General features: G+C 35.8%; 1 protein-coding gene across 10 annotated transcripts in view; it reads left to right on the top strand.

The window, feature by feature from the left end:
- Window positions 1-20175, top strand: part of ANKRD28 (ankyrin repeat domain 28) — a 196668-nt gene that overhangs the window by 140302 nt on the left and 36191 nt on the right. For all 10 annotated transcript variants that reach the window (XM_049628833.1, XM_049628829.1, XM_049628830.1 and 7 more), the window contains 7 exons: window positions 2786-2928; window positions 6242-6454; window positions 13042-13120; window positions 14038-14152; window positions 15405-15487; window positions 17101-17164; window positions 18617-18685. In XM_049628833.1, coding sequence (XP_049484790.1) covers window positions 2786-2928; window positions 6242-6454; window positions 13042-13120; window positions 14038-14152; window positions 15405-15487; window positions 17101-17164; window positions 18617-18685 — 766 coding nt within the window. The remainder of the gene's footprint in view (window positions 1-2785; window positions 2929-6241; window positions 6455-13041; window positions 13121-14037; window positions 14153-15404; window positions 15488-17100; window positions 17165-18616; window positions 18686-20175) is intronic.

Here is a 20175-nt window from a genome sequence, read left to right as displayed (position 1 = left end):
AAGTACTGAATAAATATTAATTACCTTGATTAGCAACTCATTCCCGAATTTCTTCTTAAAGCAGTGCATAATTTGAATGAATATGAAATAGTATTTTTTTCTCCTTCCTTTCCTTTTCATAAAGACTTAGAAATTCTGATCACAGTTCATTTTCCTTATTTTTACACAGTCATGAACAAAAGAAAAATTCAGGGAATTTTTCAAGTAAAATTATGTATACTATACATGTCCAAAGAATGCCATTTTCTAAAACTACACCTAGACAAATTACATGAAATCTAGTCTTCCTGGTAGCATAAGTCTATAAATTGACAGGGAGGACACGTACTTGTTCTGGCCAGGGCCACAATGTAGGTAGAACAAATATCATTTATTTCATTCTGGAACTTTATTCCCTTTTTTCTTTTAAATAAATCACCCTCAAACTGGCTGTGGAGAGGCCCCTTTTTTCATATTTTCAGTGGTTCAGTTAAAGGAATTTATCCATATTTCTGAAATGTGCTTAAATAAGTATTTGTCAGTTTTAAAATTGTAAATTTGCCTATGCGTAGCCCCTTTTCAAGTTTTATTGATGTTAGGAGAAGTTCATACTTCCTGAAATCTACTAGTTTATATGCACAATTAATACGTTCTGTTCCATTTATATGAATGATGTTTTGGTTTTGAACAGTTTTTCTAGTATGTTAGTATTATGAGCCTTTTAGTCTTAAACATCAAGAGAACTTTGTTTCTTTTTTGGTGTATTAGTGAATAATATGCATTTGCCCAGTTGAAAAGCTATGTTTATGTGTGAGGCTTCTAGGTACTGATTTTCACACATTACAATAAATGCAAGTAGCTATCTTTCTAGAGCCATAGATCAGAAGGTGTAATGTGTAGTGAGTGATCTTTGGGCCAGGTGATACTCTTATGTGATAATTACATTTGATTTGGCACCTAATGATTTGATAGATATTCCTTTGGTTTTTTTCCTAAAAATATGGTAGAGATTTCTTATTGAGATGGGGGCAAAAATAGCTGAAAGTATCCACTTTAGTTGGTAATTTACATATAAACAATTAAATCTACTTGATTTTTGTGCATCTTATAACCTGGCCTAATTTTGTCAAGGAAGAGGGGCCTATGTTTGAAAGCTTCATTTTTATAGTTATTAACTTTACATATTCATTCCCTATGAAGGGATATAAAAAAATGGTGTCATGAACAATTTATTTAACAAATATTTGAGTGCCTATTTGTTTATAACACTGTTCTCAGCCCTGTGGAATATAGCTTTGCCTTTGAAAATATATATTTGGGAAGCTAATACATAAAAGTAATTAGAGGCAATTAAATAAATAATGATATAAGTTTAAGAACCATCAGAAGGTATTATATACTTATTAGATAGTATTTACAGATATGTAGTGCTTTTGGCTTATAAGGCTTCTAGGGAAGAGAGATAACGGGGTTGATCAGGGAAGATGGGAACTGATGTGGGCCTTCAAGGGTTAGTAACAATCCTTGGAAAGAGACATCCAAGCAGAACATTCCATGCAATGAAGGAATCCCATGAACAAAGGCACAAGGATGGGAAGCATTATGGGAGGAGGAAAAAGCGCTGTATAATCTAATCTGATAAAGACCAAGGGGATATAAAAAGAGAATAGTGGTTCTCCTACTTTCTGGATACATGTCCCCCTTCCTGGCCTCCTTGTTTGGTATGGTGGGGCCTGGTACTAGTTCTGACTAGTGAATTGATAGCAGCATCACCTCTGGACCAGAGCAGTTAATTGCTGATTCAAGATAGATTCTGCAGTCTATTCCTCCTTTTGGTACTGGCTGGCCACATGCAAGGTGGTGTCAGCTATATGAACCTGGGTCCTTGAGTGACTGAGCAGAGCCCTCTGGCCAAGCAATCATGGTGATGATGAGAAATAAAACACCGCTGAGATTTGGGAACTGATTTTTAACCACAGCACATATAACCTAGCCTATCCTGATTGATACAAAGGTGAATAACAAACTAAGTTGATTAAAGACATCTGGTGGAAGTAATAGGGGAGAAGAAGTCTTTAACCACATGTTCTAAAGAGTAACATTTTAAAGAAACCCAAACCCATGTCACTCCCAGATTTTCAAGTATAAGATTCCACTAAGGCAGAGAAACATAAACTTATGTGTTATATCAAAACTTGATAACTTTTCAAAGCTAACTTCAAAACTTGAATGTGTTGGGGTGCCTGGGTGGCTTAGTTGGTTAAGTGTCCGACTTCGGTTCAGGTTATGATCTCATGATTCGTGGGTTTTAGCCCCACATCAGGCTCTGTGCTGACAGCTTGGAGCCTGGAGCCTGCTTTGGATTCTGTGTCTCCCTCTCCCTGCCTCTCGCCCGCTTGCGCTCGCGCGCGCGCTCTCTCTCTCTCTCTCTCTCTCTCTCTCTCTCGCGCGCACACACACACACACACAAAAGTAAATAACATTTAAAAAAAAAAAATCGAATGTGTTAAAACAACCTTGAAATCAAGATCTAGACAAACGGAGGGTTATAGATTGTAAGGTTGTCACCGGATAAAATAATAAATACAATAGTTTTCAATTACTTACTGCTGTCAAGATTTATCGAAATTATCTGAATACTTCTTTTTCTTCCATCCTTTCTCTGGTTATAACTTGATTTATTGGTGACTTGTGCATTATTTATTAATTTGCATTTTTACCTTTTTTAAAAAGATATCCACGATTATATTTCATATTTTCCATATGCTCCTCTGCTTTTATTTTTTTCTCTTAAACACATTTTCAGGTCACATCGAAGTAGTGAAATTACTTGTGGCACATGGAGCTGAAGTGACATGCAAGGATAAGAAGTCTTATACACCTCTTCATGCAGCAGCCTCTAGTGGAATGATCAGCGTGGTCAAGTACCTTCTGGATCTTGGAGTTGATGTAGGTATATAGATTGAGCAGTATAAATGAAGGAGGCATTTTGTATGTTTGTGATTACCTTGTTGGCAGAATTTATTTCAAACTTAAAAGATAATTTTATACAATAATATTTGTCTTTTAATTAGATATTTATAGTTCTTTACATAATAATAGTGCACTAATATCTGATCATGTAATTAGTCAAAGTATATTAAGAGGTAAAGTACATTCCAAAGGGGAATGACAATGCAGGTTTTTCTGCTTCATATTTCAAGCCCTGTAGCTCCATTTTAGCCATGGAAATGAGCAGATCAGACACACCTGGATTATTTTTCCTAAATGGCTGGGTCTCTACTGTTAGTCTTACTTGCTTAGTAGTTAGTCTAGTATTCCCATTAAATGACTGTAGCAGTTCACATTACAAAATAATGGCAAGAGCTAGGCAGGAAAACTCAAGGCTTCTTGCCCATCAACTGTAAGTGTTCCTTACTGTATAAATCTGTTTGGTTAGGAAAGTTGTTGCTTTATCAGAATATATTTGATTTCTGAATTGAGATAGTTAAGAATGCCTGTCACTTTCACAAGCCATCCTTTAAGCACTTGTGCTTATATACCTCTCTTAGTATATTTATTTTAGGTACAGTTTTGACAAACTCACCTGATTGTTCAAAATAGATTAAAAAGAGCAAATTAGAAGGGAGCACCTGGGTGGCTCAGTTGGTTGAGCATCTGACTTTGGGTCAGGTCATGATCTCACATTTTGTGAATTCAAGCCCCATGTCAGGCTTGTTGCTGTCATTGTGGAGCCTGCTTCAGATCCTCTGTCCCCAGCCTCTCTCTGCCCCTCCCCTGTTCAAGCTCTTTCTCTCTTGAAAATAATTTTTTTTTTTTTTAAAGAACAAATTAGAAGGAGAGAGAGGGTTAGGCTCTGCCAGAGGGAGGTGTTTTATTTTTTTTATTATTATTTTTTTTAGTTTCACATAAAATTTATTTTTTTAATATTAAATATAATTTATTGTCAAATTGGTTTCCATACAACACCCAGTGCTCATCCCAACAGGTGCCCTCCTCAATGCCCATCACCCACTTTCCCCTCTCCCCCATCAACCCTCAGTTTGTTCTCAGTATTTAAGAGGGTCTTATGGTTTGCCTCAGAGGGAGGTGTTTTAGATCAATTATAAAAACAATAAAAGGTAAATGGTAGTCTGGTTGGACAAAGAATGCGAGGCAGAATTGTGGAGCTGAATAGACTCAATTTAAGGATTATATGAAACACTGCCTGAAGCAAGCAAATAGTTACTAAATGTGTCAGGATTGTGAGAAGTTGCAAAAATCCTAACGTTGTTAAGTAGGGTCCTGTAGAGTACGAACAGATAGAAGTGTCATTTCAGCTCAGCAGTTCTATAGCTCTGTTTCACATCCATTCTAGTGCAGTTTTTAAAATTTCTTTTATTGACAGTAAAATAACATTTGTAAACCATGGTGACAGCATTCTTCAAAATAAGTGGTCAGACTTAGAGCTGTTTAGTGACATGTGGCCTCCAATTGCATAATTTATTAGTTTCCCAGGGCTGCCATAACAATTTACCATAAAGTAAGGGACTTAAAACAACAGATTCAATCTCTCAAAGTTCTGGAGACTCAGGGGAATCTATTCCATGTGTCTTAGCTTTTGGTGATGAAATCTAGGTACTTTGACCAAAGTTAAGTGTGTTCCTTTTTCACTTCCTTCAGTTTCTGTTCCCAGAGATTTCAGAAAAGAAAATGTAAAATAGAGTTGTGGTAAGTTGGGGCCAACTTCAAAGTTAGAGGGCACAGTCTCCACACAAGACCACCCTTACTTCCAACCAACTACAAGTTTGGAGTGTTGCCCAGAACTACCTTCGGGTTTGATAATTCACTAGGATTCAAAAAATTTACTGAAAACTATTATACCCATGGTTTATTACACAAAAAGATACAAATTAAGATTAGCCAAAGGAACAGACACATAGGGCTGGGCCCAGGAGTATTCTAAACACAAAGCTTCCATTGTTCTCTCCTGATGAAGTTAGGACTCCCTACTCTCCTAGCATCAATATATGAGAATATGCTCATGGTATTTGCCAACCGGGAAAGCTCACCATAGCTTTGTTTTCAGAGATTTTATTGGGGCTCCATTACATAAGTGTGATTGGTTGATCAATTACCCACATGGTTGGTTTCAGTCTCCAAGTCCACTGATAACAGAGAGCGCCAAAGCTCCCCCTTCTCCTCAAATGACACAGTTGGTTTATGTGGCATGGTCAGATCCTGCCCTTACACTATTGACTGTGGCCAAGCCTATTCTAAGATCCAGTGTAGCCAGCTCCCACCCTAAATAAAGGACCCTTCTATCAAGTATGCCATAGATTACCTCCCAGAAGACAAGGGCAAAGGCCAGGTATCTCTTTGGACAAAGGTCTGGTTCTTTACACAAAAGCCATAGAGAAGCACCTGGGTGGCTCAGTTGGTTGAGCATCCAACTCTTGATTTCAGCTCAAGTCATGATCCCAGGGTCATGGGATTAAGCCTCCATCAGGCTCTGGGCTGAGTGTGGAGCCTGCTTAAGATTCTTACTCTCTCCCTCTGCCCTTGTCCCCCGCTCACATGCTTTCTATCTCACATGCTTTCTGTCTCTAAAAAAACAAAAAAAAACGAAAAAAAAAAACTATAAAGTATTCACCTATTTTATTAGAAACAAAATGAAAAAGAAACTTGAGCTGCAAGAATTACTTCTCAACATTGAGCATATTCGTTTGAACACATTCATTTTATTACAGCATCAACATGTAAGGCTGGAAAATATCTAGACTCCAACTTTGTTGCAAAAATGAAGTAGAAAAAGATGCCACTCATTGTTTAAAATCTTAATCTTCATTAACAACTTCAAGTGAAAAGATTGAAAATATGCATGTTATTCAGTATATCTCAGAATTTTCAGTTTGCATTAATTTGTCATGATTCTTAGATTTAACTCTTACAACTGTACCTTACTTTGAAAGCTTTTAGAAATACGTTTAGTTTTCGTTTACCTAAAATCTCTCTCTCAAAATCATTGAATTTTGTCATGAAGCAGACATTGTATGTATAAATTATATTCCTTGAATGTACAAAATCTATTTCACACCAAAATGCTTTTGTGAATATTCATTATTTTAAAAGAACTTTAGGATTATAAACCTTATCTGTGTATTTATCCTTGTTTCTCACTTTAATAATTTGATTGCGACCACAACAGTGCTAAAATAACCTTCATTCTTGAAGCAAGAAGCAAGACTGCTTCATAACATTGAGATTTTTTTTCTTCCAATAGATGAATGAACCAAATGCCTATGGAAATACACCTCTTCATGTAGCCTGCTATAATGGACAAGATGTTGTAGTGAATGAACTTATAGACTGTGGTGCTAATGTAAATCAAAAGAATGAAAAAGGATTTACTCCTTTGCACTTTGCTGCTGCATCAACACATGGAGCGTTGTGTTTAGAGCTTCTAGTAGGCAATGGGGCTGATGTCAATATGAAGGTATGAAATAAAATCAGAATCCATACTATAGTATTTAGGAGTTGGGTGTTTAAAACAATATCGATAACAAATACCATTCGGCAATAAAAAGGAACAAAATACTGATAGACACAAGATCACAGGTGAATCTTAAAAATATTATGCTGAGTCGGGGCGCCTGGGTGGCTCAGTTGGTTGAGCGTCTGACTTCGTCTCAGGTCATGATCTCACGGTTTGTGAGTTCCAGCCCCACATCAGACTCTGTGCTGACAGCTCAGAGCCTGGAGCCTGCTTCGGATTCTTGTCTCCCTCTCTCTCTGCCCCTCCCCTGCTCATGCTCTGTTTCTCTCTCTCTGTCAAAAATAAATAAACATTAAAAAAAATATTATGCTGAGTCAAAGCCTTACACAAGACTATACATATTATTCCCATTTATATGAAGTTCTAGAACAGATGAAATTCCATCTATATTGGGTTCCAGATTCTGTAGTGGAAATAAAACAGTTGCCCCTGTGAGGAGGGATTGATGAAAAAGGGACATAGAAGAACTTTCTGGGGTGATGATAATATTCTATATTTTGACAGGCTTTATATTATATAAGTAAGCATTTGTCAAAACTCATGAAATAATACATTTAAGATTTATGTGCTTCATTGCTTATAAATTTTCCCTTAGGAGGTAACACACCAAGCTGATGTTGAACCCTAATTAATGATATGCATACCAACCTATTTAGACATATCTGCGACTTTTGAAAAACATGAAATAATTGGGTAGATGGCAGGGTGGACACACTGGTATATGATGATGTGCTTATAGTAGAATATTAGTGATAGAATTTAGGTGCTATGTATATGAGTGTTCACAGTAATCTTTCAACATTTCTGTTTTCAATTTTTTTTTTTTCAATTTTACAAAAATTGAAAGACCAGTATCAATGTGTTACATGTAAGGAATAGCTGGTTTTTTGTTTTTTGGTTACGGTTACTTTTAGGAATGAGCATTTGAATTTTGAAATACGTGAGAATTCTGGAGCCCCGATAAATGTACTGTCAGTATATAATTCTATGAGAAGCCACATGCAGCCACAGTTTTGAACATCACTAGTTTATAATGTGTAATCATCATTTTGATTTTTCCAAGATATTTTCATTGATTCTGTGTTAATTCATCAGTTCATTATTTGAGTATTTGCCAGTCCATATCTTGTGTTATGAAGAAAAGAAAAGCACAAAAAAAAATTGAACTGTTTCAGATTAGTGAAAACATTTAACCTTAAAATGTGTTTTTCAGAACTTTAATTTCTTAAGATTTCATCTTTTGTGGGTATGATGAGCCAGTGTCTTTCAGACTGGTAGAGAAAAGAATCCATTTTCTTATGTCTCTTAACTTTAGATAAGCCTTTAGTGATGCCACTGACTTCCTGTCTGACAGCTGCAATAGTAGCAAGTCCATATATAATTAGGTCTTTGCTCTATAAATTACCCTCTCAGCTACAGGACAAAATTTATGCGTACTATACTTAAGGAAGGAAAGGATATGATATAAGGTATCATAAAGAACTCCTGTTATATATATGCTTAGGTTTATTTTTTTATTTTTATTTTTTAAATGTTTATTTTTCTATTTTTGAGAGAGAGCAAGCAGGGGAGGGGCCGGGAAAGAGGGAGAGAGAGAATCCCAAGCAGGCTCCGCGCTGTCAGCACAGAGCCAGACATGGGGCTCCAACTCATGTACCTGGAGATCGTGACCTGAGCCCAAGTCAAGAGTCAGATGCTTAACCGACTGAGCCACCCAGGCGCCCCCTATATGCTTAAATTTAAAATACCTAATATATGTTTCAGGTTTCCAGTTCTCAGTCATATTACATACTAAAGTTTTTTTTAATCATCTAAAACATTGCTAAAAATTTTTGATAATAAATTTGAACTCCTTGTTTTGGTTTGAAGAATTCCTGCTGTTTGGATAATTGGGGACCAGAACAATATTTAAACATTTGTGAAGGAAAGAAATTTGTTAATTGTTTCCTCAAGAGCCTAGTAATATTTTTTAATACAGATTAGGTCTTAACATTCCTCAAAAGATCACAACTGATTTTTTTTTTTTAATTTTTTTAATGTTTGTTTATTTTTGAGAGAGAGAGAACGCGCGCACACGTGCTTGCGCACAAGTGGGGGAGGGGCAGAGAGAGAGGGAGACAGAGAATCCGAAGCAGGTTCCAGGCTCTGGGCTGTCAGCACAGAGCCCGAAGTGGGGCTCAAACTCATGAACTGTGAGATCCTGACCTCGAGCCTAAGTCGGGTGCTTAACTGACTGAGCCGCCCAGGCGCCCCACAACCAAATTTTTTAAGTCTCTATGAGATCTGTTTATGATCAAGTGACTATAGTTAAATTATCTTTTGTGTGTGAAATATTAAGGATCATGGCTTACCTATATCATTAGCTGTGACACATGTTTTAGTTTCTGTTGTGCTGTCTTTAAGGGGTAAAAATTAAGCTTTTTATTTGTACAATGCCATTTAGACATGAATATTGAATATAATTTGATGATAGATCACTTGATTCATACGTCATTGCCTATGTAGCTGACTCTTGTTTTAACTCTATTTGTGATTTGTTTTAACTCTGTTTTCTTTTGAAATATAGAAATGAGAATTAGTCCTACATGAGGCTCATTTACAGTGTAATGCTTAGACCAGTGGTCCTATTTGAAGCTACCTCTTTATTGATTTAGAAAAAAACCAATGGTGGATTTTATACACGACAAGGGAATTTTTTAGGAAAGCAATTGAGATGTGGTGGTTAAGTAGATTTTAAGGCAACAACCTATGATGTTGGTTTAGAAATAGATTTCATAGGGGCACCTGGGTGGCTCAGTCAGTTCAGTATCTGACTCTTGGTTTTGGCTCAGGTCATGATCTCATGGTTCATGTGATCAAACCCGCATGGGGCTGCACACTGACAGCACAGAGCCTGCTTGGGATTCCCTCTCTCCCTCTCTCTGTCCCTCCCCCCCAAAATAAATAAATAAAAGTTAAAAAAGATAAAAAGAAATAGATTTCATAAAAGTTGCCTTAATCTTGCCTAGGGATGTACGACATCCCATTTAAATGCAATTGTGTAGTTATCTTCTAGCTAAGTTCCATTGGAACACAATTCCCATGTTGTTAATGACTTCTAAGGTACCTTCCAGATCTGAAATTTATATAAAAATTATTGATAGCTATGTGCTTTCAACCAATAAGAATGTATATTCATTCAAGAATATATCTTCATTCCAGACACCTGTGTTTCCTATCATTGCCAAATATAGTGCCTATCAAATTGTTGCTTGATTAAGAAGCTAATAAGGCTTTGACACTTGCCTTACATTATAAAAGATACTACTTGGTGTAGCCCTCATATTCTCTGTATCAAGTCATCTCTTTCTCCATTTTGGTGTTTCTGTCCCTGATCAACTTGTGGATGACTAGAAATTGGAATGTGAATTTAAGCTTGAAATTATTCAGTTATTCATTTATAAGTTTTTAAATCGGCTGTCTTTCAAAGTACTGCATAAAGTGAATGGAGTTTAAAAGGCAATATAGGTCGGGTTTTTTTACCTTGCTTTACATGAGCCCTACTGTGTTGATTGTATCACTGAAATGTGTATCTTCCCACTTAACCTTATTCTTAAGAATAAATATTGGTCAGATAAAATACCCAAATATTTTATTTAAAACTTAAATCTAGGAAGTAGTATGTGTGGCTTACTTATTGTTGTTGCTGTTTATGGTCATCTGTGAAACCAACTCTTAGAATGTTGGTAGATCTTTATTTTTTGTTTAAAACTCCTAATTTGATTCTCAAATTAGTTAAGGTGACTTAAAAAAGAAATTTACCCATTGTCTCCCCAATTCAGAGGGAAATAAATGTGCCCTCCCCCTTCCTAACATGGCTTATGGTGGACTTTTCAGTTGGTAATCTGAATTTTTTTTTTTAGTATATTTGGAATACTTTTTATAATCAGTAAGTATATAGAAAGTAAAAATGTTAATCCAGTGCTACTTATAGCCTTATAGTATATAGTAAAGGACTGCATACTAGCTATGAGACCTTGTTACATTTCTTAACCCCATGGCCTATAAAATCAGGTCAGTAGTATGTAACTCATAGGGTTTTGAGAAGTAAATGACTAATGTATATGAAATATTTTAAAACTGCCTGAAACAGGGGCGTCTGGATGGTTCAGTTGGTTAAGCGCTGGACTTAGGCTCAGGTCATGATCTCATGCTTTGTGAGTTTGAGCCCCACAACGGGCTCTGTGCTGACAGCTCAGAGCCTGGAGCCTGTTTCAGATTCTGTGTCTCCCCCTCTCTCTGTCCCTTTCCTGCTCTCACTCTCAAAAATAAATAAAGATTAAAAATAAATAAAAATAAAACTGCCTGGAACATAGTGCTTACTATTTATGTAAATGTTAGCTATATTTCAAAGTTCATCATTTTATGCATTCAAAATATATATTACAGTTTAGTTTGTTGTTTTTTTTTTTTTACTTTGTTTTTTTCTTTTGTTAAAACATGTCTGTCTATAGGTAAAAATTAACATTACAAAATTAAGATATGTTGGGGTGCTTAGGTGGCTTAGTTAAGCATCTAACTCTTGATTTTGGCTCAGGTCCTAATCCTCCCAGTTGTAAGATCAAGCTCTGCATCAAGCTTGTGCTGACAGCACGGAGCCTGCTTGGGATTCACTCTCTCCCTCTCTCTCTGTCCCTCCCCTGCTCGCGCACTCTGTCTCTCTCTCAAAGTAAAGAAACTTTAAAAAATCAAGATATGTTATATAGGGAACATTTTGAAAAGATACTACAAACTAGAATCCCTTTATTAAAATGCTTTTGTACTTTTTGTTTTGTTCTTTTCTGGTTGAAAGAATAACAACTGGTACATTGATAAAAACACCAAACATAACAGACACTGGTATGTTATATGGGTGTTTTACAAAGATTATTCTATTTATTCTGTACCACAGACCTATGAGGTAGAGGTAATTTGTGTCCACTGTCAGTCGAGAAGTGGGGGCTCAAGACGGTAGGCAGTTTCTCCTAAATCTTGCTGTGGTAATTGGAGAACTGGGATTCAGCACAGGTCATTGACTCCAGAGCCTACCTTGTTTGCTTGCTTGTTTTGTTTTGTTTTCCCTCCTGTGCACACACTGCCTGCAAAGGTTTGAAGGTTCTTTGAGATAAATTGCCAATTGGATGGCTTGTTTGCTTGAAAAAATTAATATAAAATTATGGAATCAAATATATATAAGTAATTATGAAGTTCGTCTAACACTCCATTATTATGACAGGAGCATATCTTAAGGAGATCTGCATTATACAATTTTAGTGTAACCTTAGGACACTTGCCACATTTCAGTTTGGAAGAAAAAAAAAAAATATATATATATATATATAAACATACATACGCACACAGAAAGTATGCTGAGTATTGCTGAGGGATTAGGAATTGCAAAATATTTTCTTTCCTTTGTAACAGTCATATTGCATGTTTTGACAAAGTCCTTTCGAATTTCAGAACTTGAATATTAAATACATACATGCACAGCCAGTCTGATTAATTTAAGTCATTTGAGAAAAAAGCTATTTATTATCAATAATTATGACCAAATTAATAAAGTATTCTAAATGAATTATAGTGGTGGAGTTAATTCAGATATTCATTTTTTTCTTTGTTGAGGAGGGATTTAGCATTTCTTAGAATGAAAGAATTGTAGCAATGTGAATTTTTGAAATGTGGGAAACACATCCTAGCTGTACCACTACTGATTATGTGACCTTGGTTGAATCATTTAACATCCTTGTGCTTCAGTTTACCCACCTATGAAATAGGAAAGATATTAAGATTATACCATATCTACCATGCATAGCTTTTTATAAATGGTCGGTATTGAGGGTTTTTTGTATATTTGTGCTTTATAATATCTGTACTTAAAAAAAAATTCTTGGGGCATCTAGATGGCTCAGTCAATTGAGCATCTGACTTTGGCTCAGGTCATGATTTCATGGTTCAGGAGTTCGAGCCCCATGTTGGTCTCTCTCTGTTGGTGCAGAGCCCACTTCAGATCTTCTGTCCCCATCTCTGCCCCTCCCCCATGTTGCACGTGCTCGCTCATGTGCACATGCTCTCTCTCAAAAATAAATGTTTAGGGGCACCTGGGTGGCTCAGTCGGTTAAGCGTCCAGCTTCGGCTCAGGTCATGATCTCACCATCCGTGAGTTCAAGCCCTGCATCAGGCTCTGTGCTGACAGCTCAGAGCCTGGAGCCTGCCTTGGATTCTGTATCTCCCTCTCTCTCTGACCCTCCCCTGTTCATGCTCTGTCTCTCTCTATCTCAAAAATAAACATTAAAAAAAATTTTTTTTAATAAACGTTTAAAAATTAATTAAAAGTGCCTAATTTTGAACAGCTTGAACTGTTCTGCCTCCATAAGCTTGAACTAAACTTAATGTTTGAGTAATAGTTTTACAAAATAAAGATGTGAGAGGACATTCAGAATAAAACTAAGGATTACATATGACAGATGTAATAATAATTTTAAATCTCTTTTATTTGATTATTTCAGAGCAAGGATGGGAAAACCCCACTGCACATGACTGCCCTCCACGGTAGATTCTCCAGATCACAAACCATTATCCAGAGTGGTAAAAAGTATTTCTGTTTGTTTTTTTTCTTAAATGTAGTAAAAACATCCACAAAATGAATGGTATTGTGGAATTGTTATAACAGTCTATATATTTTTAATATTTGATTTCAGATCTTATGAAAATCAAATAATGAAGAGTACAAAATGCCACGTATATGTATCTTTCACAATTTGTTTTTCATTTGTTTTCATTTTGTTTCCCCTGAATTATAAATATAATTTCTCCAGCAGTTAGTGTGGGCTTTTTTGAAGCATTGCTGAATAGAAGACTTTGCCTTTCCATCGCAGTTTGTATTACACGTTAACAAAACTCTGTTGCATGTATCTTTTTTCCCCCTTTGAATGTTTTGAACTATTTTTAGGATTTTCATTTATTTTCTGAATTTATATTCTTTTGCATTTGAAGTAGCACTAGCCAAGCTAAACCTTTAAATAAAAACTCTTCGGTACATTACTTTAGTGTTTGCCAAGCCGTGTTCCAAGCAACTGTTAGTAGTTCTCAAAATAATAGCTGTTACGGTTCTGCAAAGAAAAAGTAGTAGTTTCATGATCAAATAATTCCTGAAGCATTGCTTGCAATCTTGATGACACATGAAGTTTGCACATTAAAGCTCTGACGTCTTGCTCTAAAGAAATATGTTTACTTTTGTTTTAATACAGTGGTTTCCAAACTTACTGGACCCCAGAACCCTTTTGTCATTGTAAAATGTTAAAAACGTATGCTTAGTTTACAAAATTGTTTTAAGTGTAAGATCTATAACTGCAGTGCCTGGCCCAATAAATGGCCTATGAATGAACTCTAGTTAGATCTCTATATTCATTAGTTTATGCTTGAATAGTGTTTTATGTTACTTTCCACGTAACAGATGCGACTTAATATTAGTCCACTATCTGATGGTATGCTATTTATTGCAGGAGCTGTAATCGACTGTGAGGATAAGAATGGAAACACCCCTTTGCACATAGCAGCAAGGTACGGCCATGAGCTGCTGATCAACACTCTTATTACAAGTGGTGCTGATACTGCAAAGTAAGTACTTAACACAGCGTCGATAGCTGTGATGACTGGGAAACACAGATGGCAGTGAATTGTAGTTTTCTAGATATTTCAAGTAGAAGTGTGGATTTTGTGCCCAATATGGTATTCATTGCTTGAGCTTTTTCCCCTTTGTGTTGATGATATGCTAGAATAGATGTTTAGTATGATTTCATTTGGTAAGGCAGCATAGTGTATTTTTATGTTTTTTACCCCAGTTCATTCTAGATTATGAATAATAAGCAGTTTTGGTTAGAGCTCTTGATTGTTTTGATCTAATTATTTGTAATCTAAATGTAAATAAAAGACCTAAAAATGTTTATATGCTGAATGCTTTTCCTTTTCATCCAAATACTACTACCTGTAGGTCTTTTGCCCCCTCATTTGGTGGGAACAGCTCGCTTTGTCTGTTTTATAAAAGTTTCTATAAAAGATGTTGTTAGAAAGATGGATTCTCTTGCATGTTCTGCAAAAGTAAATATCCTACTGAAGTTGATGTTTATCATTCCTTTGTGTGCCTTTATATTTTTATTACATTTTATTACATTTATATATATTCGTTAACATGTTTTAAACCTCCTTGTAAACTTTCTGTAACTGTGATGCCACTGTACACTTTTTGCAACTTTTTTGATTTAGCCACGTAGATAAAATTCAGGCTTTTTCCTCACATTTCTACAAATACCTCTAGTTCATTCATTTTATAAAATGTATTTATAAAGAATTCACAGTTTATTCATTCGACTTATTTGCAAACATAAGTTGCTTCCTATTTTTTATTGCTACAACAATTACTACAGTGAAACTTCTTGAACGTTTTGTGTTGTGGTAATGATTCTCAATAAGAGTGAGGCAGGGGGATTGAATTTCACACCCTAGGCCAATGTCCAGAGACATTTTTGGTTGTCATAATTTGGTAGAAGGATGTTACTGGCATCTGGTGTGGGTAGACCCCAGGGGCACTGCTGAACATCCTGCACGCACAGGATAGCCGCCACCCCACCCCCCACCCCCCCACATCCAACAAAGTTCATCAGGACAATAATGCCCTGGTTGAAATATCCTACTCCTGGAGGAAAATTGCTAGATAATAAATAAGCTGCAGTCACCTTTAGCCTTTTGCCACATTGCTCTTCAAAGTGTAAAAGTGTGGACTCATTATCTTTCCACTGTAGCTAGTTTCTTTGTCACTTATTTAAATGATTATATTATTCTTGTATTGAGGTTACTGTCCTACTTATTTTAGGCGTGGCATACATGGAATGTTCCCCCTCCATTTGGCAGCTTTAAGTGGTTTTTCAGATTGCTGCAGGAAACTTCTTTCTTCTGGTAAGTGGAACCATTGCAGACTGATTCTCCTTTTTTTTTTGTGTGTGTGTGTGTCTCCACAAAATCCCCCCAAATTTAATCTCTTTATCCTGCTTTCCCAAAATTACTTATAGATATGTCCAAATGTGAATCATTTATTAAGTCCTCTTAGAAGATGTTGGGTTCTTTAATTTTAACATTCAATTTTCTCTTCAGATCTGGGAAAGGTTTTATCTTTCAGGGATTTCCTTCTTTCTGTTAGTGGGGGAATGGGTTGTAGAATATTTCTAGAGCAGTTTCTGTTCGTTGGATGGTAGTTTTCTTGTATTGTCCCTTTATGCCTAGAAACAGTATCTTCATTTGCATGCTCCTTTTTTAGGAGCTGATAGCCATTCTATAATATCTCCCAGGTTTGTGAAATATTTATACCATATCTAATTACTGTGTTAAAATACCATAATCATAGTCCGTTTGAAACAAAACAGGGCCTATAGCTTTCTATAAACATTACAAAACTATGATCCTTATTAAATGCATAGAATTACTGAATATATATGATTTCATTGATTTTAAAGGATAGTCTGTTTCTCAGAGTGTTGAAGTTGAACATATTTTGTATGTTAATACTCACGATTACCGAAAGAATTACGGGAAAGTTTCAGTGAAAATTAACATTTTGTGTGAGACAACACTTCTTTTTTCTTAGTAATTTTTTAAGTTAATTCTACTTTAAGTCTTTAAAAGTTTGTGTATTTCCACAAGTATTCACAAACCCATTTATCTATGAAAGAGAAGTCTAAAATTTCTCCTCAGTGTTAGAAATAGTCCACAGATAGCAGAGCACCTATGGCTTCTTTTAAAAACAACTGTACTAAGAGATAGTTCACATAACATACATTTCACCCATTTAAAGTATATAGTTCAGTGTTTGTTGGTATAGTCGCAGAGATGTGTGACCATCACTAGAGTCGGGTTTAGAACATTCTCATCCTCTTGTTAGCAGTCAGTCCCCATTTCCTCCTGCCTCTCCCTAAGCAATCATTACATTCCGTCTCTATAAATTTGCCTGTTCTGGATAGTTCATAGAAATGGTCACCCAAGATGTGGTCTTTTCTGTCACTTAGCCAAATGTTCTCAAGGATCATCCATATTATAACATGTGTCAGTACTTTGTTGTTGTTGTTGTTGTTGTTGTTGTTGTTGTTGTTTTATTGTTGAATAATATTCCATTGTATCCTGTGGCGCTTTTTTTTAGTGTTTATTTATTTTGAGACAGAGAGAATCCCAAGCAGGCTCTACGCTGTCAGCACAGAGCCTGACGTGAGGCTCAATATCATGAGCTATGAGATCATGACCTTAGCCTAAATCAAGTATTGGACGCTCAACCAACTAAGCATTGTATCCTGTGGCTTTTAAACAAGTATGCCAGCACTTGTCCTAAAACTCCCAGTCCTCTAGAGGCATATTTTGGTAGTATTAGACATTATTAAGCTATTTTCAATAATTTTGTGCCTATTTGTAATTCAGTTTTGTTTGAGATTGTGGTATATGTGACACTTGATATTTCTTGACTTATAACTTTAGTATGAAGTAACATATCTATGATACTATATAAGATATATCCATTTTTACAGGATTTGACATAGATACCCCAGATGATTTTGGCAGGACCTGTCTACATGCAGCTGCAGCTGGAGGGTATGTTAACAAAATTTTTACTTTTTAAAGAAGAACGTAGTTGGTTGTGCCAGTTTTTTCTCTTCTCTTTGTTTCTCTTTATTAGTTCTGAGCTGCCTCAAAATAGAAAACAAACTGTAATAAGAGTGGTTTGGGAGAAGAAAAGTCCAGGATAGTAGAAAATGCTTTTTTTTAAATCTTCCACCTGAGTCATAAATTGTGATTGGGAGAGAGAGAGCGAAACTGTAAAAGGAACTATTGCTTTCTATCAGAGAAAAATTATTTCTGGATAAGTGAAAAGAATATATGTCTTCAAATGAGAGCCAGAAAAACATTTAGAGATGTTTTGAGTAATATTAGTGTTCTTTGGGAAAGTATTTGGGGCTTTTTGGTCATAATTTTAGGGAAAAAAGTGTTGATGGTTTGTTTATGTCTTACCTCTACTCAGCGCTAATATATAGGAAGAAGAAAATTTGAGATTGAAAGATTTTGGACAAAGTTTTAAATACTACTCCTACGGGAAAACAGGCTGTTGGTTTGAATAAACAAGCTTCAGTTAAAACTCTTGGTCTCTGAAGCATGCTGCTAATCTAATGTTTCTGATCCTTTAGATCCTAAATCTATAATAAGCCATTTAATTCATGATGGTTTATCAAAAACATCATTTATAAGAATTTTATTCCTGATAATAATTCCTTAATAATTCCCAGTGGTTTCAGATGACAAGTGTGCTGAACCAAGACTGCCACTAGGTCAGTCTCAGTTCCAGAGATGGATTGTGAACTATTATGACTGGGTCCTCTTGTTCTTCCAAGGTCACCAAAGAACCTTCCAGTTAAAAGCTAGCTTCCATGTTACTTGCCTCCACAGAGAGGGACAAAAGAAAACATGAGTATCTGATCACTTGGCAGTCACAGTTTTTATTGTAATGTAGTAAGTTGATGTTCTGGTTTTTGAAAATGAAATTATAGAAATATCCACACATGTACTCCCCTGTAATTTTAACTAAGGAAACATCTAAGCAATTATAGTATAGGAGAAAATAAGGAAAGCATCTTGGAATGTTATCTGTGTTATCAGGTTTAATTTTTTTTTTTTGCCCATTTTCATTTATTTTGGTATTAAAAACCACTTAAATTTAAACCATTCCATTAAAAGCATGTTGTTTGAAGTTTGTTTTAAAGGTTCCTAAAAACTCTCAGGAAAACTACAAATGTGAACTTTCTTTTAAATAGCGGTTAAACGTGATTCGTTTGTTATTTCCTATCAACGTGCTGATCAATATATGTGTACCTAACTTTTAAAAATTCTAGATAAGGTGAATTTTAATGTTTTAATTTTTATAAAATATAAATCATGTTATTCACTTTACCTTCACTTGAATGAAAGCATGCTTTGATACTTATTTAAACCTACCAATTTCATTTTAAAATTATTGACAATTAAGTCTTATAACTGTATTTTCCCATCTAGGAATTTGGAGTGCCTAAACCTTCTGCTGAATACTGGTGCAGACTTCAACAAAAAGGACAAATTTGGGAGGTACGGTGTGATATAGTTCCTCTATAGAACGTAATTAATGTTATTTACTTAATGAGTAGCATGACCTTCTAACTGGCTTCTGAGAATTAACTGAACCGTTCAGTATCATTTGCATTGTGATCACGATTGAGAAGCCCAAATAAGTCAGTAACTTCTAAATACTCATTTTTACCCACAGTCGTCTTCCACTTGGGCCCCTGCCACAGCCCCAGGCTACCAGGTCTACCTTATGAGCACCTCTGTATATCTTGGTATCATTCCTCCTCCTCCCATATTTATACCATGAAAATGTAAACCCCCATGGTGCCTGAGTTCCTTCAAGAAACTCATAAGACCCAGAACTCAGTAATACATTTCTCCTTCCCCATAAGTCATTTCATGGTCATTTCCCCTATGGGGAAATAGGTTATAAATATATATGAAATTTTTGTTCTCCCGTGTAAACATACACACATAACAACACATCCACACATACCCCTTCATATGACTGGTAGGAAAGCACCTGTGAAGTGACAGTCTCTTTGTAGTCTTTTTAGCTAATCCTTATTCTCACTGTGTAGCCCCAGGCCTCTTTGTGACTAGCATTCATGGTAGCAGTACTTATATCCACCACGACCTGCGAAGTTATTTCGAGTAGGAGTTGATACAGCATGTGCTAAAGCCATACAGGAAATGATGGAAGGCAGTTCACATTGGTTTAAAAAACAGAAGTGGAGGGGTGCCTGGGTGGCTCAGCCAGTTAAGTATCCAACTCTTAATCTCACAGTTCAGGTCTTGATCTCAGGGTTGAGTTCGAGCCCCATGTGGGGCTCTGTGCTGGGCATGAAGCCTACTTTAAAAAATAAAAGTGGCAGTGCAAAAAAGGTTGTGTTTCTTGAGAATTATATCAAAGTACATGACAAGAAAGAGTGTGTGTCAGAAGGAAATGTGTGGATGTATGTCAGTGCATGTGATGGGCCAGTACAGAAGTAAACAGAATTATGTATGGTAGGGAATCAGAAATGCACAGAAGAAAAAAAAAAAACTACTTGACTCCATAATTACTTTGAGGAATAGACTGCTCTCATAGGCTTACTAATAGAACTAATGACCTGCAAAATCAAAAATCACTTTGGCTTTGCAATGCAATATTTTTACAGCCAATTTGCTTTTATAATTGTACTGTAATCCATCTTGTATTAGTTAATTTGTAGTACTTGAAGAGTTTTTTACTACAGATGCAGAGAGGGCCTCGGAAGCATATTCTGAGTTTAGAAGCTTGAAAGTAATTCAGGGTTAACTGTATTTCTTAAAATGCGATTACTACAGTATATTGTTATCCAATAAAGTAAAATAATGTTTTACTGTCATCTCAGTAAATGTTTTAGAAGAGATTATACCATGAAGACTCTGGACTGTATTTACCTTCACTTTGTTGTTTTTTTTTTTTTTCTCCTCCTCCCCCCCCCCCCCCCCCCCCCCACTTTTTTTTTTTTTTTTTTTTTTTTTTT

This window comes from Panthera uncia, chromosome C2 (assembly GCF_023721935.1).
Source record: "Panthera uncia isolate 11264 chromosome C2, Puncia_PCG_1.0, whole genome shotgun sequence".
In the NCBI taxonomy this organism is placed as follows: Eukaryota; Metazoa; Chordata; class Mammalia; order Carnivora; family Felidae; genus Panthera; species Panthera uncia.
The sequence above is the reverse complement of the archived record's forward strand: the minus strand, read 5'-3'. Positions and strand labels throughout refer to the sequence as shown.